At 46.6% G+C, this 27,668-nt stretch overlaps 1 protein-coding gene across 1 annotated transcript in view; it reads right to left on the bottom strand.

Annotated features, from left to right (window-relative positions):
• Positions 1-19,557, bottom strand: part of Galnt12 (polypeptide N-acetylgalactosaminyltransferase 12) — a 31,306-nt gene extending 11,749 nt beyond the window's left edge. The window contains exons 1-4 of the mRNA XM_048337769.1: positions 19,184-19,557; positions 6,902-7,071; positions 3,730-3,919; positions 615-800 (exon numbers count right to left, since the gene is read on the bottom strand). Coding sequence (XP_048193726.1) covers positions 615-800; positions 3,730-3,919; positions 6,902-7,071; positions 19,184-19,557 — 920 coding nt within the window. The remainder of the gene's footprint in view (positions 1-614; positions 801-3,729; positions 3,920-6,901; positions 7,072-19,183) is intronic.
• Positions 19,558-27,668: the final 8,111 nt, after the last annotated feature.

Below are 27,668 nucleotides of genomic sequence, written 5' to 3'. Positions count from 1 at the left end.
TTTACCCTAATTTAAGAATTAAATGAATCAGACAAGCACCAGTGGCTTATACCTGTAATCCTGGCTACTCAGGAGGGTAAGATCTAAGGATCGCAGCTCAAAGCCAGACTGGGCAGGAAAGTTCATGAGACTCTCATCTCCAATTAACTACCCCCCCCCAAAAAAAAGCCGTAAGTACAGAGATAGCACCCATGCACTAAGTTCAAAAGCCCTAGTAACAGCGTGCGCATGTACACACACACACACACACACACACACACACACACACACACACACACACACACACCACCCCCAGCCAGAAGTAGAGCTGTGGCTCAAAGTGGTAGAGCACAAAATCTCAGAGACAGCATCCAGGCCCTGAGTTCAAAAGCTCCAGGACTGGCATAAAGGAAAGGGAACAATAAAATAATTAATCAAAACATACTAATATAATATCTACTTTCATAGTAAAGATATCCAATAAAAATAAGGAAATACTGTGGGAGGTGTTTGTGGGGGAAGCGAGAGGTTGGGGGGGAGGGGCACCTGACCACTGACCATCCCTCTGAAGCCCTCACTGCTGTCACCAGATGTGATAAGGCTCCAAGCCACAAGTCCCCCCGAAGCAGCCTGACCTGATGACGTCGATGGGGGAACGCATCTGCATGCGCTCCCGGTCAGGAACCACGTGCCACGTGAACACCAGCCGCCAGTCAAAGCCGCCAATCTGGGGCTCCCCGGAGTTGCCCAGGTATTCAAAGGTATTCCAGTCAATCACATCGATCACGGGGCACACCACTGCTGACTCCTTCTCATAGATCCTGCCAACACCCAACACAGCCTGTCTGTCCGCCTGAACGGCTGACAGGACAGCCAAGAGATGTGACAATGACCCACAGGTGCATCTGAGGCCTGCTTCCCTTATTGGGGGGGGAGGGGGAGTCTGCAGCCATCTTGGGCCCAGGCAGGGATCTCTATGGAAAACACCGGAGGAAGTCTCATGGCTTCCATCTTTTCTCCCTACATTCTAGCTAAATTTGAATCCTGCAGGAGGAATCATGGGTTACTTCCAAAACAAGCAGATTTTCAATTTCTCAGGTTTCATCACAATCTTAACATCAAGAAATGGTTCTCTCACGCCAGGTGGTGGTTGGCTCATGCTTGTAATGCTAGCTACTTGGGAGGCTGAGATCTTAGGATCATGGTTTAAAGCCAGACTGGGCAGAAAATTTGAGAGATTCTTATCTCCTTCCTACTAACCGCCAAAAAATCAGAAGTGGAGGTGAACAGAAGTGGTTGGAGTAGTGGCAGCTATGAGTGAAAAAGGCAAGTGAGAGCACAAGGCCTTGAATTCAAGTCCCAAGGCTGGGAAGATGGCCTAGTGGTAGAGTATTTGCCTTGAATTCAAGTCCCAATATGAGCACACACACACAAAAAAAAAAGCAAGAAAAGAAAAACAAGACAAGAAATAGTTATCTTAACACCCAGACCAAAAGGTCAGCTTTGCAGTTACAGTAGACATTCTAATCCTGCTCCTTAATTCCTGCCCTTAGCCCATCCCTGAAAGGCCTCAGAGCCCCTGTCACCCTGGGCTCACATACTGGACTCATAGCTACATAGGGCAAATGTAAGGATTCCTGAGGGAATGTTGGACCTCAGTCTGCCCTATGAGGGAAGAGCAGACAAAGACCTCTGCACCTTCCTCTCCCTCCAGGAGGGCTACTCCTTTGCCAGCCCAGCTCCTGCCTTCCCCACGCACAACCAGGAGCCCATGCAGGGACTGAGACACTGGAGGAAGTGGTAGAGGAAAACGAAGAGAAGAGAACCAGGCCCCTTGGAGAAGGGAAGGGGGTAAAGACAGAGCCACGTGATGGCTTTCATGGACAACTTCCTCCATATATATATATATATATATATATATATATATATATATATATATTTGTTATCACTACTATATAAAGACATGCATAATCAAGGCTGGATTCATTATGATACATTCATTATTTTACTCCAGCTGGATGCTGATGGCTTACATCTGTAATCTTAGCTACTCAGAAGGCTGAGATAGGGAGGAAAATTATGGAATGAAATCAGTCTGGGGAAAAAAGTTCCTGAGACACCTCATCTCAACGTAACAAAGCTGTTTTGTTGACACTGTCCATCTCAGAAACAGTGGACAGTGTAAATAAAGAGGACTGGAATCCCGATGTGCCGTGGGACCAAAAAAAAAAAAAAGCAAGACCAAGTTTAAAAAATAACCAGAGAAGCAGGGTACCAGTGACTCACACCTATAATTCTAGACTGAGGAGGCTGACATTTGCTTAGTCTGGGCAGGAAAGTCTGTGACTCTTATGCAGTTAATCACAAAAAAAAAAAAAACACCAAAAAATGGAAGTAAAGCTGTGGCTCAAGTGATAGAGCACTAGCCTTGTGCAAAAAAGCCTAGGGACAGCACCTAAACCCTGAGTTCAAGCCCAGGATTGGCACATACACAATAAATAACCAGATTACAAAGGGCTGGCGATGTAGCAGAATTTGGGCATGTATAAAGTCCTGAATTCAAACCCCAGTATAGGCAGAACAGAACAAAACCATAATGATGTTCATTTTTCTCCTTTTGACTTTAAGAACATTTTTTTGGAAGCTTCAGGTAGCTCAGTGGTAGAGCACTTGGCCTAGCATGCTAGAGATCCTGGGTTTGATCCCTAGCACCACAAAAAAGTAGGAAAACATTTAACAAGTAGGAAAACGTATTATGGGCCCCTCAATTTCAAGGGTCTGTAGCTTTCTGTGCATTGTCTGTAATGGTGAACGGACCCCTGCTTGAAAGAAATATAGAAACACCTAATCTGTAGGAGCATGATTCTATATGATGTCAACTTTTCTGTGTATCCATGTGTCAGTGGTGGGGCTTGAACTCGGGGCCCTGAACTCTCCCTTGGCTTTTTCACTCAAAGCTAGTACTCTACCACTTGAGCCACAGCTCCATTTCCAATTTTTTGGCAGGTAATTGCAAATAAGGGTCTGACCAACTGCCCTGCTGGCTTTTAACTGCAGTCCTCAGATCTGAGCCTACTGAGTAGCTAAAATTACAAGCATGAGCCACCAGCACCCAGCAATGGAAACTTTTTACATATTTATTTATCCAGGAAATGGAAATGGAGACAACAGGATTTGCTTTTTGTTGTTGTTTTTGCTCTCTTTTCTTTTTGTCTTGTTTGTTCACTTATCTCTTCTGGAGGGTAGAAGGCGGGCACAATGGAAGAGGGAAAGGCGGGAAATGGAAGGACAAAGGGTGAGCATATGCAACAGTGGTGCTCACTGGACAATATGCTTAAAATGACCCATTCAACTTGTGGGTGTGGACAAGAGGGGAAAAACCAGGAGAGACTGAGTGAAGGGGTGATTTAGTCCAAAAAGAAAAGTCCCCATTACCTGACTTATGTTAACTGTAACCCCTCTGTACATCATCCTTATAATGACAATACAAAATTTAAAATAAAATAAGAATCTCACGATCAAGGTCCTCTGCAATGGCTAGACAGGAAGTAACAGTAAGCGCAACAGTGCTACAGTGCCTCCCACAGGCTGCAGCGCTCTGAGCACTTTCATAGAAGTTGACAGGGGACTTGAGGATATCTGTCTGACCCAGGTACCCAATGCCCCTCAAACAGCCACCATGACTCAATGAGCCACAGTCCCTGTGTCCACCCAAGGGGACATTCCTCCCGCCGTGGGTGGCTCACACACCTCTGCAGCAGCGGCTCCAGCCACCCCTCGTGGCACTCACAGTGACAGTCCAGGAAGGTCAGCACCTCGCCCTTGGCCATGGAGGCTCCCAGCAGTCGGGCTCGAACCAGGCCCTCCCTCTTGTTGGCACGGATCAGCCGCACCTTGGGCAGGGCGGACAGCTCTTCAGCCAAGCGCTCCTTCAGGTGCTCTGGGAAAACAAAACAGAGAGCAGCAAGGTCAGGGCCTCCCACTGAACACCCTCCCCTCACCCAGAACCAAGGTTGGAAAGTCACTGATGGCTGAAGGAGGCCGTTGCTGTGGAGAATTCTAGAACCCTCATCTGCTCCTCAACTAACATCTGCATACCAAACCATGCACCTACAGGGGGAAATGGTAAAGTGCCTGAATATATCTCAATTAAACCGCTACCAAAATATGACTTTATAGCCTGACTTGTGAACATTAAAAACAAACAACAACAACAAAAAAACCCACCCATGAACTATCCAATCACAATGCTACAGATGAAGACAGCCTGTGTCCCCTAAGGGTACGGTATTGTGATTGTAGCAACAAATAAAACTCTGTCCTCAGGGTGGCACTGTTGGGAGGTTGTGGAACTTTGGGGTTCCAGATGTAATCATTTACACCTCCCCCATGCTCCCACCACGAGAATGGAATGGCTTTATAGATGTCATGCCCTAAGTCCTTGAAACTGGGAGCGAAAGAAACTTCTTCCTAAGTAACCCATGTCAGCTATTTTATTACAGTGATGACAAGCTGACTAATACACCAGTTAGAAGAAACTCTGGGCTGGGAATATGGCCTAGTGGCAAGAGAGCTTGCCTTGTATACATGAAACCCTGGGTTTGATTCCCCAGCACCACATATATAGAAAATGGCCAGAAGTGGCGCTGTGGCTCAAGTGGCAGAGTGCTAGCCTTGAGCAAAAAGAAGCCAGGGACAGTGCTCAGGCCCTGAGTTCAAGGCCCAGGACTGGCCAAAAAAAAAAAGAATAAACTCTCTGAGGAGGACCTTACAGCTTAGTGTGAATAGCCACAATAATAGCAGGCAACAGAAAAGAGGTCCTACTGGGCTATGTACATCTAAGAGATTTACGGGTGGCCCACTCAATCCCCCTAAGAATCCTGTGAGATAAGCGCTAGTGTTATCTTGTTCCACAGATGAGAATATTGGGGCCAGAGTGGCTATGTAATTTGCCTAAATGTCACTAAGCAAAGAAGCTGAGGAGCCATGATTTGACCCTAGGAAGCCTCACTCAGACTCTACAGGCTTAATTAACCCTGCCTCCCAGGATTTGCTCACGCTATTTCACTTCCATTTCAAACTAATCAATACCTTATCAAGAACATGATGGTGTATGGCTGTAATCCCAGCTACTCAGGATGCTGAGGAAGGAAGATCTTGAGTTCAAAGCCAACAGGGCTGGTGGTATCATTCAAGTGTTAGGGTGCTTGCCTAGTACTATATTCAAGGCCTTGGGTTCAATCCCCACATCCACAAACAAAAACAAACTTAGGACACCTTCATGCCAGCTTGCAGAGGAGGGGATGAGTAGGAGGGAGCCAGGCACTTGGTTAGCCCTGGCCTCGAATTCTCCCCACCTCAGAGACAGAGGCTGGTCCCCATTCCCTAGGGTCGGGTGGAAGGAAGCAGGTGCGACTGCACTCTGCCAGAAAGAAAATGAGAGAACATTTCCTCCTATCAGCATGGGCTTTGCTTCAAGTCCTCGCCCATCAGTGAAGGGGAAAACTGTACAAAATATTTTAGGTTGCTTCAATGTTGATGAAAACATTTCTCTAAGGACCCTTAACATTTGAAGAAATTCATCAGCTGACATTAAGTCACAACTATAATTGCAAATAACTTGGTGCTAGGAATAGCAGAGTAGCCCCCCCGCCTCACCTCCCCTAAGCAGAGTCAAGCAGATACAGTGCATGGTGAATTCATGGAAACAATGAAGGCCTCACGCTCGGGATGGGGGTGCCAGGGTTATGCCATGTTGCCTGGGCCATTTTCCTAAGTTGGAGCCAGGATTTAAACCCATGCAGTAACCCAGAGCATAGTGGGTCAGAGCTCAGTTGACTACTAGGCTCCACACTGCACCAAACTCCAGCCCAGCCAGCAAGGACAGTGCCCTGCTCTGTGCCCCCTCAGTTGCTACTCTGTCTAGGAATTTTAGCTCAGCTCAGTCATCAGGAAAATGGCTACATTTATTTCCCAGCATTCCCTGAATCTAGGTGCAACCAGAAAACCATGTTCTGCCTCGTGTGGTAGGTGGGAGAGTTTGCAGGTAGTGCCCTTTAAGAAAAGAGGTGTGACCCTCTTACCCTTTAAGCCCCCCCCCCCCCACCAGATGTGAGGGGCCAACCTGGGCCAGGCAGATAGGGACACCCTGCTCCCTGGAGGAAGTGGAGAAAGTCTGAGGAGGAGTCAGGCCCTAACACCACCATCAACACTCACATCAGGCAAGTGGCGCCACAGAGCTGTATTTCCTTGTGTGGTAAGTATCTGAAAGAACAGCCCTGTGCCCACACCAACCAGAACACAGACACATGGCTCCACAGTCCCACAGACCAGGAGCAGGGCCTGCCAGACACATCCTTAGCTAACAGCAGCTGCTAACCTCACAGGAGGCCTGGGGATGGTAACCTGGCTTGGAGCAAAGCCCACACAGTTCTAACTGTTGTTATATCCTTGATATTGCTTCCTCATTAATTTCAGTGGCCCTCACCTGATCATCAATCCCCAAATCCACTGGCTGGTTTCATCCCCATGGACATGCTAGTCCTAGCCAAGCCAAGGCTGTCACCATGGGTGGGTGCTGTAGATATTCCTCCTACCTCCACAGTTCCTGCCCCATCCCAACTTATCGCAGCCATTGGCCATTCCCTACAGAGCACCTGGGAGCTCTCAGGCTGATCTGGGCCTTCTAGTCCCCATAGAACATGTTGATAGCTCTCTACTAGGCTCCATGATTGATGGTAGACTCCAAGGCCCTACCCTCCCTCCCACCCCTCCCATCTACCTCCCCACTACCTAGGGCTTGGGCTGCTCAGGGGACAAAGGCAGCTTGTCCTTCCTCAGCCTGCTCTACCCTTCCGTCAGCTTTTCATCTCCAGTCACTACCAAGGCCAGGCCCTGCAGGAAGCCAAGGCTTGGGGCTTACCTCTGTTGCTATAGTCATCCACCAGGATCACCTCTTCCAACAGGATGTCCGGGGATGTCTCCAGAACACTATAGACTGTCCGAAGAAGTGTTGACCAGGCTTCATTATAAAAGGCGATGACAACAGATGTCCTGGGCAAATTATCATAATCATATTTATTCTCTTTGCACCTGCAAATACAACACACCTTCAGAAATGGAAAGCATGGTCCAGGCAGGTGCTGGGGATGAAGTAATGAAGCATGGGCTCCAGGTGTCCCCTCTGGGACTGGGAAATAATCTGCTGAAGGATTTCCGAGTCCCCTGTGCCCCATCGGATCCTAGAAAAAGAGTACAAACAGGATACCCAATAACATTTGCCTGTGAGATGCTGCTTTAAAGCTGTAAGGCAATCTGCGGATGTGAGCAACATACAAATTAGGCAGAAGCAGAAGACAGGGCAACTCTCACCCTCTCACCGCCTCATAGTACTCCTGTTGCTCTCCATTCCAATCCCACTGCTAGGCCCCTTTGCTCACACTGTCCCTCCTCCACTGGACACACTCCCTGTCCTCATCACCAAGTCAGCCCTGTGCTCCTAGGAGCTGGGAAGCATTTGTCCTGGCCAGAGCCTGGTCTCTCACCTCAACAAGGGCCACCAGCAATATTTCTATTACATACTGTGTCCAGCCCTACCTTCTCCCATCAGCCAGCAGTGACTGTGCCTCATGACAGGTGGGGGCCTGAATGCAAAAAATTGACTTGTGGGTAATATACAGGAATGTCCTAGGACAGGTTCTGCAGAAGGCTCTGACCACCTGCCCGGGACCCAACTTCTATGTGCTCCATTAAATGGCAGCCCACAGGGGGTGTGTGGCTGACTGACAGTTATAGGAGCCAATGAGCTCCCCTCTCCTAGTTGGCTGTCACTTTGCACTGAAGTTCCCTGGGTAACCCAACATTTTATCCTCAGTTCTAGGTAACAAATACATAGTATCATGGGAATAAGGTGTGGTGCATGGCAATTATCAGCTGGAAGTGACTGCTGATGAAATGGAGGGTGCAGGGTGGGTGGAGACTGGCCAAAGGATCAGCTAGCTATTGAGAAGATAAATGCTGAAGACCAACCAAAGTAAGGCCTCACTGCTCAAGCTTGAGTGACAGCCAAAAGGGACAAGAGAGGAGATATAAAGCTAAACACCAAGAGAGGAACTAACTACTACTGATTGTCTACCACATGGCCAACCTACCAGCAAATTCCTGATCACCTATGATGTGCCAGATAAGTAAGGACCTTGTTCCATGGGGCTCATGTCAGGAGGAGAGTACAAGCAAGCAAAATAATGGCAGGAAGTGATTCCTGCTCTGAAAGTGGTACAGAATAGAGCAATGATGGAGGGGAGTGGAAAGGAAGGGGAAGAGGAACAACTTCAACATAGGTAATGTGGGAGGGCCCCTCAGAGGGGACATTTTGGATGAGCTCAGCCCCCAAAACCCAAGAGAGAAATTTTTGTGTGTATGCAACTTAATTCTGATCTCACTTCCCCTTCCTCTTACTATGAAAAATTCCAAAGTAGAAAGAGAACCTTCTAGATACTCTTTGCCCACCATCAATCGTTGTTAAAACACAGCTAATCGGTCACTATCCATGGTCCATATCTCCGGATGTTTTTAAAGCAGATCCTCCAAATCTTTGAATCCGTAAGTAAGCCCATTGTGTTTGCAGAAGCTGGGGCTTGGACACAGAGCTGGCTGCAGAGGGGATCCTAGCACTCAGACCAGGAGAGCTAGGATGCTCTAGCAGATCCTGAGAGGATGGATGGATGGATGAAGATAGAGATATACGAATTCTTTTTCATAACAAATATAACCTTTTTTTTTAAGAGCTATTCCTTGGCACTACCCAATCTCCAGTCTACAACATTTCATCAGCACTAAGCAAATGAGAAGACACACCTTTTTATGAACCCATAAAAAGACAAATGCTGCTGGGGGCTTGAGGCTCAAACCAGTAGCCCTAGCTATTCAGGCGACTGAGAACTGTTCAAAGCCAGACAAAGCAGGAAAGTCTGTGAGAGTCTTATCTTCAACTGACTACCACAAAGCTGGAAGTGGAGCAGGAAGTGCCTAGGACCAGAGTACAAGCCTCTATAGCAGTCATTAGAGAAGGACACACTGCTTCTTGAAATATTTTAGAAATGCTAAAACATGGGGGAAAAGATAGGCCTTTACATCAATGAATTATAGTACTTGATTCTTCTGTGTGTGTGTGTGTGTGTGTGTGTGTGTGTGTGTGTGTGTGTACATGCACAACTCAGGCCCTGGGTGCTGTCCCTGAACTTTTGTGCTCAAGCTTACCAAGTCTCACAAACTGTCCTGCTAGGATAAGCTTCAAACCATGATGATCCACAGATCTCAGCCTCTTGAGTAGCTAGGACTAGAAGAATGAGATACCGGTGCCCACCTTTTGAACCACTTCCTAAGGGCTGGGCAAGTGGCTCCAGGAATAGAACAATGCAAGTGTGAGACCCTGGGTCACCTCAGTAGTCAAGGAAGAACAAGCAGACCACTTCGTGTGTTAGCATTTACTGTTCCCACTTTACAGATGAGGCTCAGCAAGGTGGGGTAACTTGGCTGGTTCAGAGCATAGGGCTTTGTATAGATCCAGCTGGGATCCATAGATCTGTGTCCAGGGATCTTGTTACAAGGTCCCAGTTTGTTCTTTGTGCCATGGGAGGCTCAGGGGACCACCAAGCCTAAATAAAGACCCTTAGATCACATCTCCCCATCTAACTCTCTCTCCCATGGACAACCCCCGCCCTCCTGCACCCCCCTACGTCCCCCCACCGCAGGATCACTAGGGAACTCTGAGTCCCAGGGCCAAAACGCCAGGACAGCCTCTGCAGCGAGCTCCCAGCTCCCTGGCTGTGGCCCAGCTGCTGTCCCTGGGGAGGCTTCTGCACAGCCACACTGGGCTTATTGAGTCTCTGCTACAGGTGGCTCTTTTCAGCCACCCTGTTGCTCCCAGAGACCCTGCTCGGGCACTCAGGAAAAGTCATCCCAAGCTGCAAGCATGGAGATGCTGACATCCTAAAGCCATGCGGCACACCTGCCAGCACTGCCGGGGGCACTGTACCCTCATACGCCATGGGCTTTTCATACATGCAAGTAGTCACTTGGCACAGAACAGGGGAGGCCTTGTGCAGTCGAGTCCACACTCAAAGGGAGGAGAATTCAGCTCCAAAATTGGGGCCAGAGGGAGGTCAGTACTGGAGAATGAACTCAGGACCTCATACTTGCTAGGCATGCACTCTACCAATGGAGCCACACATTAAGACCTCAACTTTATGCCCAGCTAGCCTCAGCTGCAATCCTCCTGCTTGTGCCTCCCTGTGTCACGGGGATGACAGGAGCACACCATCTTGCCTAGTTGAGACTGAGTCCTGGTGGGGGGGGGGTGGCAGTGGGGGGGCTAAGCTGGTTTTGAACCACAATCTCCCAATCTCTGCCTCCCAAGTAACTCGTATTACAGGCTTGAGCCTCTTTGCCCAGCTTAAGTTCCATCTTTCAGAGAGAAGGACATGCTAAAATTTATAGACATATTAAAAAAACAGAAGACAAGACAGTATGCGACTTCAAAGACTAAATTTCACACTAGGCACCAGTGGCTCATGCCTGTAATCCTAGCTACTCAGAAGGCTGATATCTGAGGACAGCAGTTCAAAGCCAGCCCAGGCAGTACAATCCATGAGACTACCAAATAGCCAGAGGTGGAGCTGTGGCCCAAGTGGAAGGGTGTAAGCCTTGAGCAAAAATGCTAAGGGATAGCTACCAGGCCCGGTGTTTAAGCCCTAGGACAGGTACACACACAAAAATGAACTAGTTATTTCCTCCTTGTTTCCTTTCTTACTCTGCTTGACCATTGCCATCTTGTAAGGATACTCAAGCAGCCCTGTGGAGGAGTCTATCAGTGGCCTCTGTATGTAGCTTGGAAGCAGTTCCTGGCCCTAGTCATATGAAAGGCACAAGCACAATTTTGGCTGACACTCCTGAGAAACTCTGAGCCAGACTGACTCAGCTCAAATATCCCAAATCCCTGACCCACAGAAGCAAGGTGAAATAATAAATGCTTATTGTCATCTGAGCCATGAAGTTGGGTGGCAATATATAACAAGGAAATTGTAAGATCCACCCCCAGGAGGGCTCCAGATAGATGCCCCCCACCTGTTAACTCTGTGCCCAGTACCCACATTACCTAGGTAAGTGGCACACCTGGAGGCAGTTATTTCCCCCTTCTCTGAGATCACATCCAATACACCTGGACATACCTCCCACCTTTCCCTGTATAATCAGGCTCAACACGAGTCCCGGCTCTTTCCTTTTCTCTCTTCCTCTCTTTTTCTCCTTCCTTTTCTCTCTTTTTCTCTTTTTCCTACTCCTCTGTCGCCCTGCACCTCCATCTTGTGTGGGCTGGCAATTTGCTCTCCCCCCCCCCCCCGCAATAAACTCTTCTCTTCCTGAACCATGTAGCAGGTTTCCTTTCCAGCAAACCTTACAGAAATAATCCTCAAGGAAACCGTCAGCGCTACCCAAACTAGGAATCAGCTTATAAAACCAAAGTAGTTTCAAAAGCATCAATTCCATGAAGACAATAGTTGTAACATCTACGTAACTCTCAGTTCTTGCTGGGAGAAAACACCACTGTAGAAGTTGAATTTCTGGGGAAATTCAATACTGTATAACTTTCCTGACTTGGATATCATAATATCTGTATCATAGCATCACCAGAAGGCATCCTTATTGCTGGAAAATACATACTGGGGAAATGACTGTCAATAAGAGACTCATCTCTGCAACTTACTCGCAAAGGTATGCAATGTTTTAGATGCACAAAGAAAAAGAAAATTTAAGTAATTAGGACAAAACAAGTGGATGGATCTAGGTAAAGGATTTATAGGAGTTCATTGTGCAATTCTTACAAATTTTCTCCAGCTTTAAATTACTCAAAAATTAAAGGAAGAAAAGTAGGTGGGAGGGAGTCTTGATGTTACAAAGGGTATATACCTAAATATGATGTCAACTTAAATCTACAGACAGGTTTCATCCCCAGGGGCCCTGACAAAAACCAACCCCCTTGGTAGAGGAACTAAGAGGATAGGAGGTAGGGAAAATGGGGAATTCAGTCTTAACATTCAACATGCCCTATGAAGTTTAAAAAAATCGAGGCTGGGAGCTGGTGGCTCATACCTGTAGTACTAGCTACTCAGGAGGCTGAGATCTGAGGATTGTGGTTCGAAGCCAGCCCAGACAGGAATGTCTGTGAGACTCTTATGTTCAATAAACTACTCAGAAAAAGCCAGAAGGGGTGCTATAGCTCAAGTGGTAGAGCATTAAGCCTGAGCACAAAGAGGCTCAGGGACAACACCCAGGCCATGAGTTCAAGCCCCAGAACCAGCAAGAAAAAACAAAACAAAACAAAAAACCCTTCCCCAATCTTTTTTCCCACTCTACTGAAACAGCCCCTCCTTCACAGAGAATGAAAGACACATGTGGGATACAGTTCAGTGGCAGAGCCCCAGGACCGGCCCAATAAAAATTAAAAAAAGAAAAAAAAAGAATTTCTTGCCTAAGAAAATAATGATACCCTTAAGCAGATTTGTAATACCAAAAAGCTGTAAAGAAACTCAACACCCAACAGGAAAGGAATAAAAAGTGTAGCATGGCTGCATGAACAAATGTCATATGACCATTAAAAACAACATTTGCAGAGAATATGTAATGGAGAAAAAGAATGGTCACACTATAATATTAAATCAAAAACTCTGTAGATCTGTACACAGCCAATTCCATCAACACAATGCTGAGCGCATGCATTCACAGACAAACAATAAACAACCGACTGAACGACGCCAAGAATGTTGTCAATGGTGATGCTGAGAAGTAGGATTGTCACTGATTCTTATTTAATTCTCTGTATCCTTCTGCATTCTAAAAGTACTGTATAATGAACACATAGAATTTTATAACCACAAAGAAAGTTTAGAAGTAATGTGTGGGTCATATTGCTTTAAATGCTACCTCTGGACAGTCATTTAATATTCTCCCCTATCTTTTGTCCTTAGCTGCTATGATTTCTATGTCTTTCTTTAAAACATCCCCCTTCAGGCATCCTTCTTTATGAAGCTCAAGATATCACATCACATGCACTGAAGTTTGCTTCCAGGAAGTGTTCTCCTGATTGATTGAAAAGCTGTGGACTGGTCAAAAAAGAAAAAGTGTCTCTGAGTTAAAGACAAAAGGACACCCAGAAACCTGGCATCCAATCTCAGCTATTCAGGAGGCTGAGGATAGGAGTTCAAAGCCACCCTGGACAGGCAAATTCTCAAGGCCAATAAACCAGCAAAAAGCCAGAACTGATGCATGGCACAAGTGGCAGAATATCAGCCTTGAGCAAAAAAGCTGAGCAGGAGTGCAAGGTCCTGAGTTCAAGCCCACAGTACCAAAAAAAAAAAAAAAAAAAAGGAAACTCTATGGGCTTTGTGGAGGGCATGGCTGTGTATCTATTTCAGCACAGACATACTGGAACATAGTCATAGTTTATGGAATGTTTGACCTGGTAGATGGAGTGCTGTTGTGCATTCCTCTTAGCCTTCACTACTACCTCACAAGGCAGAGGAGTGGACGTGACAAGTGCTTCCCGATACCTATCCTAAGTGTCTTATAGGCAAATAACAAATGCTTACATCCATAATACATCAGGCCTAAAAGACTGTAAGGTGCATCTGTGTTTACCTGCCCTGTACCCCTTCCTCTTTCTTTGTGATACCATACTTTGACTTCTCTTTCAGGAACCATGCCTTCCTCAACTCTCAGTATATGTGGATTGTGTAGTGTTGAGCATTCACAAACTCATACACACATAAACACTACACACACACACACACACACACACACACACACCAGCTCTGTGAAGGCTCCATGCCTCCTGCCTGACCACCAAATACTTCTCAGCTGTCAGCACCTATACCACTCCACAGAGAACAAAACCTACTTCTTATCCCAAGATTCTCCTGCTGAGCCAACAACTTTTCCTTATATGCAAACCAGTTTGCATTGAGCTCACAGTCACTATCAATCAAAAGATCGCAAAATTTCTTTATTTTGTGCTGGTCCTGTGGCTTGATCTCAGGGCCTGGGCTCTGTCTTTTAGCTTTTTCACTCGAGGCTGTCACTCTACCACTTGAGCCACAGCTCCACTTCTGGATTTTTGATTAATTGGAGATAAGAGTTTCACAGACTTTCCTGCTTGGCTGGCTTCAAATCGTGATCCTCAGAGCTCAACCTCTTGAGTAGTTAGGATTACAAGCATGAGCCATGGGGAAAACACATATTTTTTTTAAAGTGATTATAGAACATTTACTTCCAACAAAATAGCAAAAACAATGTAATTATTAAATTAGTAGAGGGAAAATTGAATGAAAAGAAGGGAAAAACTCCAATCAACACAAAAAGCAGGGGGGGAAAAAGGAGGGGAAAAGACACATTAAGAAGAGCCTATCACACCTGTAATCCTAGGTACTCAGGAGGCTGAGATCTGAGGATCACAGTTTGGCATAAAATAAATATAAGTATACAGTACATATAAAAGGATATAAATATCTACCTAAAAGCCAATGACTATCAGTGTGTATTTGTCTTTGCTGGGGGGAGGGGGGAAAGACAGTAAGAGGCAGTTTCGGGCTTATCTTAAAATCTTCCTGCCTCAGCTTCCTTCACAAGGGCATGACAGACCTATACCACCACCCAAGCTGGATTTTTATTTTCAGTACTGGGGTTTGAACTCAGGGCTTGTTAGAAAGATGCTCTACCACTTGGAGACATTCCAACAGCTTTTTTTTGGGGGGGGGGCGGTATTTTTTAGGTAGGATCTTGTTTCTGCCCAGGCCAGTCTCCTCTGCAAACCCTCCAATTTGTCACTGGGAAGACTAGAGGCACACCACCATGCTCAGCCATCAGTGAGATGAAATCTTGCAAACAACTTCTTGGGGAGGGGGAGGGGAGAGGGAGTCAGAGGGTGGCCTTGAACCTCAATGTCCCGATCTCCCTATCACAATTAGCTAAGATTACAAGCTTGAGCTACTCCCTTCCACAATTAAATATTTTTAATGATGACACAAAATGGGGTAATATGCTATTTAGTGATATACCTAAAATGTGTGGAGACAAAATGAGTGAAAGAAAAAAGGAGAGGAAAGCTATCATGAAAATATTAACTGAAATTGAACATGTTGTATGGGTGTGAAATAACTCTGATGATGAGATAGGTCTGATGAGAATTAAAATACCCTCCTGATTTAAAAAAAAAAGTCAAAGAAACACAAGTCTAATTTTAACCCATTCCATGTGTGCTTTTTAGGAAGATACCTGCTATGAGAACAGAAGAGCAGGCTCTCTGAATAGACAGAAGTCCTGAGCCACTTCTTCCTGCTAAATCTAGCTAGGCCCACTTGGTTTTGCCAAAATCTGTGTAGAGCTAGCTACTTTAAGACTTTGCCATCCCCAAACCTTGAACCCTGAACTCAGACACAGAACTGCAGAACTTATGAAATTACAAACAGAAGCCAGACACGGGTGGCTCATGTCTGTAATCCTAGCAACTCAGGAGGTTGAGATTTGAGGACAAGGGTTCAAAGCCAGCCTGGGCAGGAAAGTCCTGTGAGGCTCTCATCTCCAATTAAGCACCAGAAAACTGAAAGTGGTTCTGTGGCTCAAAGTGGTAGAGCTCTAGCCTTGAGCAAAAGAGCTCAGGAACAGAGCCCAGGCCTTGAGTTCAAACTCCATGACAAATTAAAAATATATATATTTTTAAAAAAAACACCTAAAATCAGGGTGAACAGTCAAGAAGTGCAAATGCCTGTAGGTGAAATCCATGTTCTCCTTGCTAGAGTTCCAGCAGGGAATGGCTGGTGTTCTAGGGCATAGTGTACCCATAGACTTGCCTGGGGAAAAGTAGAAACCGGGCGCTTCTCTTACTAACTAGGTCAGAATGCATATGCAAATGATTGTCACACTTCAGTACAACACAACTAGCAACCATGTCCTTATGGGACACACTTCCCAACTACCCTGGGGTCATCACAAGTTTCGACTGCACTTGACCTATTATGAATTACTATTTCCTCTAATGGTGGAATTCCACCACACTCCCAAAGCACCACCCTGACTCTTGGGAGTCAGATATCCACAGGCAACCTTCAGATGCAGCTGCACATCAGACTGAGCCTAGATCTTCCCCTTCAAGATTCAGATTTCACTGTTCTGGGGAAGGTGCTTGGCATCCACCTTTAAAGAAAATTCCCAGGGGGCTGCAATCTCCATTTCTCTGGCTCCCTACTTTGGATTGCTGTCATCTCAGTGTGAGAAATTCCCCTCCTAACAAGTCTCAAATGACAGGATTTCTGTGCAAGTATTTGTGCCAGGAATTTGTTGCAAAGCTCTATATTTACTGTGCTTTCATGGGAAAGGGCTCTGGCTCTTCCTTCTTCCTCAAGTCAGTGCTACAACTACCAGAAAGAAAGGTGTGGGTGAATTTTTATATCCTACAAAGGGGCTCAAAAGGATGTAGGGCCAACACTTCAAAATGTCTCTTTATTGGTCTGGTCCTGTTGGAGGAGGCAGGCAGTGCCTATCCTTGCCAAATCCAGTGGTTCCTTTGTTGTTCCCAATGCCTTACTTGTAATAAGTTTATGCACTATAGGGCAAAGACTGTTAAGCATGTGTGGGCTCCAGGTATGGCAGTATATACCTACATTCCCAACACTTAGGAGTCTGAGGCAGGAGGACGAAGAGTTCAAGGCCAGCCCAGGCTACATAGTGAGTTTCAGGCCAGGTAGGTTAGAGAACCCTGTCTCAGAAAGATGAAAAAAAAAAAAAGTGGGCCTATATGCATACTCATGTTTAAGTCTGTTCTTACACACCTACCTATATGTAAATTTCCTAAAACCTACTTCTATATTTGGGAAAGTCTAGACAGATACACAGCAAAATGTTAATAATGGGTTTCTTCAGGTGGTGAGTTGATTTTTTTTGCTTCTCTGCATATACTAAAATTTCTAAAAATAATAAACAAAAAACCCCAAATGTATCCCTTTTATAATTAAAGCAAATAAATAATTGCCCCTACTCAAAAAAAGAGAAATAGATAAAAGACCTGCATGGTAGACCATCTCTGCCCCAGATCTACTATGTATTCTGGGGTAGGGGAGTATAGGGGTCCCTTTGTTTTGACTGGAAGTGCCCCAGGGCCCTCCCTGTGCTGACCTTCAGGAACCCTCATGACCACTCTCCTTATTAACTGGACTCTTGGGGAGCCCCACCCATGTATTGTGAGCTCATATTCTGCTATCCCAGTTTCTCAGGCTGACTATGGAGACCATGACAAACAACTCAGCCCTACAGGAACAGCAACAGATCTCTCTTATATTTGATTTCACTTTCCAAAGTTTCAGATACCCAGTTAATCGCAGCCCAAAAATATTTCATGGAAATATAACTTGTATGCTGTCCTGAGTAGCACCTAATATCTAGTCCCTTTGGGGACATGAGCCATTTCTTTGTCCAGTGTATCTATGTCATATAAACTACCCACCTGTTAGTCACTTAGCAGCCATCTTGGCTCCAGATTTGGTCATCATGACATCAGTAATTCAATAAGATCAGAGGGCTGAGCAATCCACTGAGGATCTGGGAATGTATCCTTCAAAGACACAGGGGAAACTACTACATAATAAAAGTGAGATTCCACACAAAGCCTTGACCTACTGACCAGTGTGCCTCAAAGCATATCCCATCTGAGACTCACATAGCTCAAGCTCAGGTTGTGTAAGAATAACATTCAACAAGCCCTGCTACAGGAATTAAGAGTCTGGGACATTCACATGCCCATCATGCTGGGTTTGGATTAACTTCCCAGGGTCAATGCAATAGCAGGATCTATTCGCAAATCCTGATGGGACACAGGGCAGCTTCATCACCATGGAGACAGGATGCCATAAGCTCCACAGGTCATCCACTGCATTTCAAAGGGATATTCACAAGCTCCAACAATAAAGGAAGTTGGAGCAGGAAAAGAAAATCTTTATGGCCAATCCCTCCATGACTCTCAAAAGCAGCCTCCTGAGTTTGTTCTTAGCAACAGGGAAAAGAGAAAATGCTAATGAGTACACAATGTGGTCTCAAGTGCTGTTTTACTCATTTCCACCTTGTAGAAATGAGTGCTCTTAGCTTTTGCACTCAAGGGTAGCACTTTGCCACTTGAACCACGCCTCCACTTCTGGCTTTAGGTGGTTAATTGGAGCTAAGAGTTTCACGGACTTTCCTGCCTGGGCTGGTTTAGAACGACAATTCTCAGATCTCAGTCTCCTGAGTAGTTAGGATTACAGAGGTGAGTCCTCAGCACCTGGCTTCCTACCTTGTTTTCTGTCTTTTATGCAGTGTGTACAGACTGTCTTACAATTTCCTTCATTTACAGATAGGAAACGGAGGCTTGGAGAGACTAAGGCAATTGTCTGAGATCACAGAATGATTGAGCAAAATAGCGAGAAGTGCCTCTTTCAGGGGCTGCACTTGACCTAAAGCTCCCTAAGCCCTGGCTTCAGTGAGCACCTTTGGGATCTCAAGGATGCAAGGAGCCATATGGTGGACATAGGGAAACGGCTACACATTCTCACTCTCTCTGTCTCTCTCTCTCTCTCTCTCTCACACACACACACACACACACACACACACACACACACACTCTGTCTGGCCAGCAACTCCCAACAGAAACTAGGCACCACCCATGGGAGAGAGCCAGGCCAAGATAGCCTTGCCACCTCCCTCCCCCCAAAGCTGGGAATCCAACAAGGGCTCTGGGCCTCTGCCTTGACCTTTCCGCCACTTTCACCTGCCCAGCTTGGCTTCAGCTCCTCCTGCTCAGGGCACACCCGGATGAATGAATGGGGCCTGCCCGTGGGTCGGGCCAGCACGGCGAAGCTGCCCCGTGAGCCCCCGGAGGGGTGGAAGTGGGGTCTCACCTTACTCCTCTCTTGTCTGCTTAGCCCCAGGCCCCCACCGTTTTCAGGGGCAGAGTAACAACTGTGCAGGACAGAGCAAGCCCCGAGGACACCGGGTAAAATGTTCGTCAGTCTTGGAGACTTTTCCCGCCTCCCGGCCCCGTGCGCTGCGTTCTCGTTTGGACCCCCACGTCCGATCCCACAGGTGGGCGTCCGGCGTCCGGCCCCCCCCCCCCCGCCCCGGGACTCACAGCGGGTTCCAGCGCTCGGGCAGGCGGCGGTGCAGCGAGATGCGGTCGCTGAGGTAAGTGTTGATCTGGTGCAACTGAATGCTTTCCTGCTGCAGCTGCAGCTCCACACCCTCCAGCGGCAGCCGCACCGCCTCGCCCCGCGCGCCTAGCGCGTCCTCGGACAGCGCCGGGCGCGGCAGCACCGGCTCGCGGCGCCCCGAGCGCGGGGGTCGCAGAGTGCTCGGGGGTCTCGGCGGCTCAGCCCCAGCCCCGCGTCGCGTCCGCAGCACCGCACCCAAGCTGGCCAACGCCAACAGGGCCAGCAAAGCCAGCAGCGCCTCCCGACCGCGCCGCAGCCCCCGCGGGCAGCGCCGCCGCGCCGCGCGCCCCCACATGCGCCCGCCAGCTGTGCCAGCGGCCGCTGCGCGCCCCGCAGCGGCGAGAGCGGTGGGGGCCGGACCCGGATCCCGGAACCGCGCGCCGCCCGCCCCGCCCCGCCCCGCCCCGCGCCGCCCTCCGGCCCGCCCCGCCCCGCCCCACCCCACCTGCGCACCGCCGCCCCCTTCCCGGCTGCAGCTGCGGGGTCGCCGCACGCCCACCTGCGACGTGTGGGAGGGGATTTCCCCCGCGTGCGCCCGCCCCCAGGCCGCCCTTCCGCCCCGCGGGGAAGGGGGATTGGGGAGGCGGCGGCGCTGGGCTGGGCCCGCGCACGCGCGCGGTGAGTGGCGGCGGGGTGCGCCTAGTGGGACCACGAGGACTTTCAGGCCTCACTTCGACGATCTTTCCGCGGTCCCAGGTCTCTCCTATTCATTTTTGCAGCCGAGGCGCCCGAAGCGCCGTGGGCCTGCCTCGCTGGCTTGCGCGGGCCCGCCCTCTGCCGAGCAAACCCGTCCCTGGCTCCCACTGGTTCTTTCCCTTCACTTTTTTTTTAGGAACACCTCTAAGAATCTGATCACAGGAACATTCCATATTCTGTGTCCACGCATAGGGGACTGCACAAGTCCCAGGCCATCCATTGCTATCAAGCACTCCAGGCCTGGACTATGAAAGTGCCCTTTTTTTCTGGGAGAAGAAAAGCCCCCAGGGCAAGAAAGAGCTGCTAGGGTGCTCAAAGTATTTAACAGGACAGAGACTACCCTGAGAGATGAGGCTCTGCTCTAAAGACAAAATATAAGATGATCAGTAATCAAAATGCATGATAAAGCTGGGCACCAGCGGCACATGCTGGTAATTCTAACTACTCAGGAGGCTGAGGTCTGAAGATCACAGTTTGAAACCAGCACAGGCAAAATAACCTCCAGAAACTCTTTATGTCCAATTAACCACCAAAAAGCTGAAGCCGAAAGTGAGCGAAAAAGCTAAGGGATGGCTTCCAGGCCCAGAAGCCCCAGTACCACACACACACACACACACACACACACACACAGAGAGAGTCAATAATCAAAATATAAGATAAGTGATAATCAAAATGAATCCAAAAGTAATCAGCAATCAAGATCTCCAGCTGGGGGGCCGTGGCATCATCACCCAGTGCCCTTGTACTTGTGAAGCTGTATGCCTTCTGCTTCCAATGCCCTTGCCTGGCAAGCCCCTAGTGCTCCTTCTGAAGCCTTCTCTCAGCCTTTTAGGGAAATATATTACAGCATCCTTTTACATGTGAGTCAAGATTCAGCTGGAGAAAGAACCAGGAAGAGTACATAAAGGCATTTAAAGCTGGGGCTGTATCCCAAGCTACTCAGGAAGCAGAGGCAAGATAGTCAGTTTGAGGCCAGTGTGGGCAAAGTTATCAAGACCCTGTCTCAAAAATAAATGGAGGGCTGGGGATATGGCCTAGTGGCAAGAGTGCTCGCCTCGGATACAGGAGGTCCTAGGTTCAATTCCCCAGCACCACATATACAGAAAATGGCCAGAAGTGGTGCTGTGGCTCAAATGGCAGAGTGCTAGCCTTGAGCAAAAACAAGCCAGGGACAGTGCTCAGGCCCTGAGTCCAAAGCCCAGGACTGGCCCAAAAAATAAATAAATAAATAAATAAATAAATGGAAGCGAGGCACTAATGGCTCATGTCTGTAATCCTAGCTATGGAGGCAGAGAATGAGAGGGTCAAGCTTCCAGGCCAGCCAAGGCAATCTCAATCCATGGCTGCTTGCCAGTTGTTGTGCATGCCTGTCATCCCAGTCTACATGGGAAACTAAGATCTGAAGAGTCATGGTTCTAGGCCAGCCTGGCAGAAAAGTCTGTGACACTGTATCTCAATACCTCAAAGGAAGGTGCTGGATTTGGTGTCCCAGGTACTAAGGAAATGTAGATCTGGGAGGAAGTGAGACCTGACCTCAAAAACAACACAGGCAAAAAGTGCTGGAGGTGTGATTTAATGATAGAGTGCCTGCCTAGCATGTAAGAAGGCCAGAGTTCAAATCCTAGTATAGGGAAAGGAAGAAAGGAAAAGAAGGAAAGAGAGGCTGGGGACAGTTCAGGTGATAGGGCACTTGCTTAACATATGCAAAACCTTGGATTCAATCTTAGGTATCTCAAAAGAAAAAGACATTTATTACAAGGAATGACAGTGGGAGCCTGAGGGGAAGGTCTCCAGGAAGAGGCAGCTGGAACTTCTGGAATCATCTCAAGCTAGAGTCTACAAGCAGAGTACCTACCTTCTTCAATGTAGCCTCGGTTCTGCTCTTATGGCCTTTCAAATGATTGAAAGAGGCCCACCAGGTCCTATCTTTAAAGTGAACGGCTATAGATGTTCATCACAGCCACAAAATACATTGGCAGCAATATCAAGAATTCATGGTTAATTGGGCAATTGAGGATTATAGCCTAGACAAAATCAACCATTACTATTAATTTCTCCTAGGACTATTGTAACAACATATGGCACCCAGAGTGGGATCCTTAAGTCAGAAATTGCAGAGCTGATGGCTCACACCTGTAATCATAGGTACTTGGGAGACTGAACATGACAGGACTAAGGTTCAAGACCAGAAAAGTTTGTGAGACTCCCTTCTTAGTCCTTAGCTGAGCAAGGTGGTGCACACCTGTCATCCCAAACTATGTGGGAGACTGAGGTTGGGAGGATTGAGGTACCAGGCCCACCTGGCAGAGAAATCCTTGAGACTTTGTCTCCATAGAAGGGAAGTGGGATGCTGTGGCCTCCCCCTGTAAGCCCAGTGATGATGCAACTCAGGCATGTGCCCCAGGTGGGAATTAAAACTAACCAGTGAAAAGCAGGATCCAGGCCATGGCCCAGTGGTATTGCACTCAACTAGCAAACATTAGACCCTGGGTTCAAACCCTTAGAAGTACAAAAAACAAAAAGCCTAGCAATCAAATTCTCCCTGTTTTAAGGCTAGCAACCCATGTTCCCTTGAAGGCTAGTAGGGGGTGGGGGTGAGAGCTGTTCCATTATCTTTGTCTTCCTTTCTGGTGTTGCTAGTGATCTTCAGCATTCTTTGACTTGTAGGTAGGTATGTTACTCCCATCTCTGCCTCCCATTGTCATATGGGTCTCTCCCAGGATGTATCTGTCTCCACATTTCTCTTAACTCTTCTAAAAAAGAGTCCTATAGGATTCCGATACACTCTAATGACCCCATTTTAACTTGATTAGATTAACCTAATTCCAAATAAGATCACATTCACTGGTCTGGAGGACCAGGATTCCAATAAATCTTTTCCAGGAAGGGGGGATGGGTCACAGTTCAGTCCTTGCCACCATCACACATTGTTGTGGCATTCAATTTACTGAACCATGTTTCATTCACAACCAACTCTTAGAACAGAAAGAACTGAGAGCCTTAGAGAATGAGCTATGGCCACTTACAGCTCCTAGAGCTTGGTACAGAGTTAAACATACATGGATGCTCAGTGAGTGGCTGGTTGGGCCTCGCATACTCAGCTTCCTTGGGCGTCTGCCTGAACTCACTAGGAGAGAAGCAATTTTTAAGTGTAGGAAGGAATCACTCACAGTGCATGATAAACACAAGTTTCTAGGTAGGGTCTTGTTTCCGAGAGGCCTCCGTGGCAACCTAATCTGGGAGTTTTCAGAATCAGCTCCCAAGAATCCCTGGGAAGAAAAGTCTAGGAAAGTCAGGAGTGGCTGCCTGGGTGGAGCTCCAGCTCTCTTTCCCAGAAACCCTAGAACTGACATGTTTAGCTCAGACTTTAAACTTCCTTATTAGCCTGTAATAACTTCTCCCTGAAGAATGGTAACATAGAAATAGTGACAAGGTCAAAAGAGTGTATTGTCCAGAATGATAGCTGCTGGTGGCAGAACAGGAAGTAGAAATGAGTAAGAAGATACGATAGCAACTGCTGAATATCTGCTAATATCCATTCTCCTTGTCATCCTTAATCATACAGCTTTTCATTATTTTGAGTCAGGGCCTCAGGCTAGTCTTGAGTTACTGGATTCCAGTGGTCCTCTCATGTCAGCCTTTCTAGTAGCTGGACTACAGCACACACTGCAGCAGCATCATGCCCACCTTGGAACCTTTGTTTAATTCTTTGTTTCAGTGGACAGAATAAAGATTCAATCTCCTGGCTTCCCTTGCAGCTAGATAGGGTCACATGACTAGGTGTGCCACCTGTGGGCTACAAGTGGTGGTGTCAGTAACCACCGTAGTCTCAGTTTTGCTTTCTCTGTTCTTACTCATGATCAACCCTGGTCCTCAAATGGAAGGAGCCACTGTTTTTTCGGTTTTTTGTTTTCAAATTTTTATTATCAAACTGATATACAGAGAGGTTATAGTTTCATACGTTAGGCATTGGATACATTTCTTTGTACTGTTTGTTACCTTGTCCCTCATACCCCCCTCCCTACTCCCCCTTTCCCTTTCCTCCCCTGAGGTGTTAGTTCACTTACATCAAACTGTTTTGCAAGTATTGCTTTTGTAGTTGTTTGTCTTTTTTTACCCTGTGTCTCTCAATTTTGGTATTCCCTTTCAATTTCCTACTTCTAATACCAGTATACATGGTTTCCAATATACTCAGATAAGATTACAGAGATAGTGTAGGTGCAACCACAGGAAGGTGATACAAGAACATCATCAATAATAGAATCTACAGATACAGATGGGACGTTGAAAGTAGTTACAACTGTGATATAACAATCGTTTCCATAACATGGAGTTCATTTCACTTAGCATCATCTTATGTGTTCATAAGGGTATAGCTATTGGGCTCTTGTGATGCTCTGCTATGACTTGCCTAAACCTGTACTAATTATTCCCAATAAGGGAGACCATAGAGTCCATGTTTCTTTGGGTCTGGCTCACTTCACTTAGTATAATTTTTGGAAGGAGCCACTGTTACAGCTCCAGACAGCATGAATGGAGAACAGTGCCTTTCTGTGGTCCCCAGACTGCCAAATCCACAAACATGGTAAGATGGTGGTTGTTTTACAGCATGAAATTTCTCAGGCAAGAAATATTTAACATCTACTACATACACCCCAAGCACCATGCTAGGGTCTAGACACTTTTTGTAAGGAGTAACAGTCAAAGGCAAAATAATGATAATGACAATGATAATGTTAATGATGATAATAGCTTGGCCAGGCATCCATGGCTCATGCCTGTAATCATAGCTACTCAGAAGGCTGAGCTCTGAGAATCATGATTCGAAGCCAGCTCAGGTAGAAAAGTCCATGAGGCTCTTATCTCCAATTAATCACCAAAAAATCTGCAAGTGAAGCTAAGGCTCAAAAGGTACAGTACTACTAGCCTTGTGAAAAACTAAGGGACGATGAGTTTAAGCCCTGAGTTTGATCCTGAATTTAAGCTCCAGTACTGGCACCAAATAATCACACTAATTGATGATGATGATGATGATGATGATGATGATGATGATGATGGTGGTGGTGGTGATTGTGATGATGATGATAGCAAGAAGCAAAGAGCAGAAAAGTCAGAGGCCAAAGTAGAAAACACAGGTTAATGGATCATGATCTGTGGCAGCAGAGGTAAGGGGACAGTGTGGGAAGAGTCCAACTCCAGATTGTGCATTTTAAAGGGGAGAGAGGGGGAGCAGGATGTAGAAGAATCAGGGAGGAAGAATTCATAGTTGGGAACTCTTTGTTAGTGCAGCTTGGTTCAGTGTTGACGACCACAATGCTTGTTCCTCCAGCAGCCTGGGCCCAGGCATATGATTCACAAGGGAGGGCTCTTCAGGCCATCCTAGGGATTAGCTTTATGCTATTAGGAACTATGCTAGTGTTTGTTTAGGTTGTTTACTCTAGGGGCGGAGAGTGGACAATACCACCAGTGTTCACAAGCCACTGCTAGGACCTAAGCAAGAAGAGGGTTCTGTGCCAGACATGATGGCCACACCTGTGATCCCAGCACTAGGGAGGCTGAGGCCCAAGGATCAAGAATTTGAAGCCAGTCTATGCATCAAGATCCTGTCTCAACTCTTGTAACTCCAGTATAAGAAGAAAGAAGGCTCCAAAGAGCATGGCTGAAGTTAGGTTCGGAGAGATTCCTTTTTTTTTTAGGTCCCAGACTGGGTCTCGAACTCAGTACCTGAGGCCTTTTCTCATTGGCTATCACTCTACCAACTGAGCCAGGCCTCTAACTCTGAGAGAATCATTTTCACAAGCTATATTTTTATATCATAACTTATGAGGGTTTGAGGGGTATTTTGGAGACGAAGTTTAGAGTGCTATAACAGATTGTAACTGTAGTCTTTTGTTGACTTTTGGGACTTGGACAAATACTTCATCAGGATTCCCACCTGACAAAATGATAGGAAGAGTTGAAGTCATACTGTAGATGAATCGACAACTCCCTCTGCTGGTATCCAGCTCAGGGAAAAAGATTGTCCTGTGTCTCTTGTAGTAGACAGCCTAGGCTGTGCTTCCATTTATATCAGTACTGGAAGCCTCCAGGAGCTTCAGGGGGAATGACAAGCCACAGTCCTGAGATACAGGATAAGGAGAAGGGGAGCAGTGGCAGCAATGGCAATTCAGGTGGAATTAGGATCTAACTTACAGCCTCTGGGTACTGGCATTCCTGGAGGAAACCTCCCCTAGGCTGCAGGTGGGGAGGGATACAGGGTCTGGAAGGAACCAAAACAGAGGCCTAGGATAACCTCCAATGGCTATCAGACCTTGGCAATAGCTATCAGACCTGCCAGCTCCATACTGGCAGTTGTGCCCCTCCTGCTTCCTGTAGAAACTAACGGCTGGCTGGCTCAGGGAAGGCAGGTGTGGTAGGGAGAGCCTGGAGCTCTCTGTCTTCTGGCTTCTGTCCCAACACCCAACACATTTAGGATCTGTGGTCAGATTAGAAATCAGACACGGATTACAACTCATCATGGTATGGCTTGCCTGCCAAATAGCAATGTTTCTTTATAGAAATGAAGTTGAACTAGGCCTTACCAGACAGAGGTTAGATCTCAGGTAATACTGGAAACTAAGGCTCAGAGGAAAGAGGGAGAGGAAAGAGAGGAGGAGGAGAAGAGGAACAGAAGGAGAAGGAAAGGAAAGGAAAGGAAAAAAGGATGGGTCAACAATAAAATTATGTATTTATATAATAACTACTTGTTAGTTAAAATGATTTATTCATTATTTTTCACAGTTTATAAGGCTCCTAAGACAGCACTAAGTCAAAAGATAAACCAGAAAAAGATACTTGCAGACAGCATTTGCTCAGTATGTAATTCAATAGGGAAATAAAAAGAACAAACAGAAATAAAAGTAGCCAAAGGATTTGAATAGACAGTTCCTTCCAAAAAGGATATAAATGATCTATGAAGTATGAAAATATGCTCAATCTCTCTAGTTAAAATGCATGCAAATTAAACTTGCTCAGAAATGTTTGCTCACCTATCAGATTGGCAATGATGAAAAAGGTTATTAACTGCAGTGTTGGCAAGGACATGAATAAACACGCCCTCATGTTCTGTGGGCAGGAACACAGACTGGTATAGCTTCAAAAGAAAGCAATTAGGCAACATTTCTTATAAATGTTAATGTTAATACCCTTTTGATTCTGTGATTCCACATGTAGGAATTTATCCAACAGAAATAAACACACAAGTGCTCAAAAGATATGCATACAAGGAAGCTTACTGCAGGATTGTATGAAAAGCAAATAGTTGGAAATAACCCAAATGCCCATTAGTAAGAGGTTGTAAAATAAAGTATTGCACTCCCATACCAACCCACGAATACATCACAGTGATGGAAACAAGTAAGAACTATTTCTAAGTGTTTATATATAAATGTACTTAAGATGTGCTAAGTCCAGAAAAGCTGGTTGGAGCTGTATAGACATGATCCTATTTTAGTAAAATACTATAAGTTAACACATGTAAAGGGTAAAAATGTCTAAAGGAGCATTCGCCAAACCATTAGCTCCTTTCCTTCCTTCCTTCCTTCCTTCCTTCCTTCCTTCCTTCCTTCCTTCCTTCCTCCCTTCCTTCTTTCCTCCCTTCCTCCCTCCCTCTCTCCCTCTCTTTCTCTTTCTTTCTTGCTGTGCCAGTCTTGGGGCTTGAATTCAGGGCCT

This window comes from Perognathus longimembris, chromosome 1, assembly GCF_023159225.1.
Source record: "Perognathus longimembris pacificus isolate PPM17 chromosome 1, ASM2315922v1, whole genome shotgun sequence".
In the NCBI taxonomy this organism is placed as follows: Eukaryota; Metazoa; Chordata; class Mammalia; order Rodentia; family Heteromyidae; genus Perognathus; species Perognathus longimembris.
Note: the sequence above shows the minus strand (reverse complement) of the source record. Positions and strands in the feature narration are given on the sequence as shown.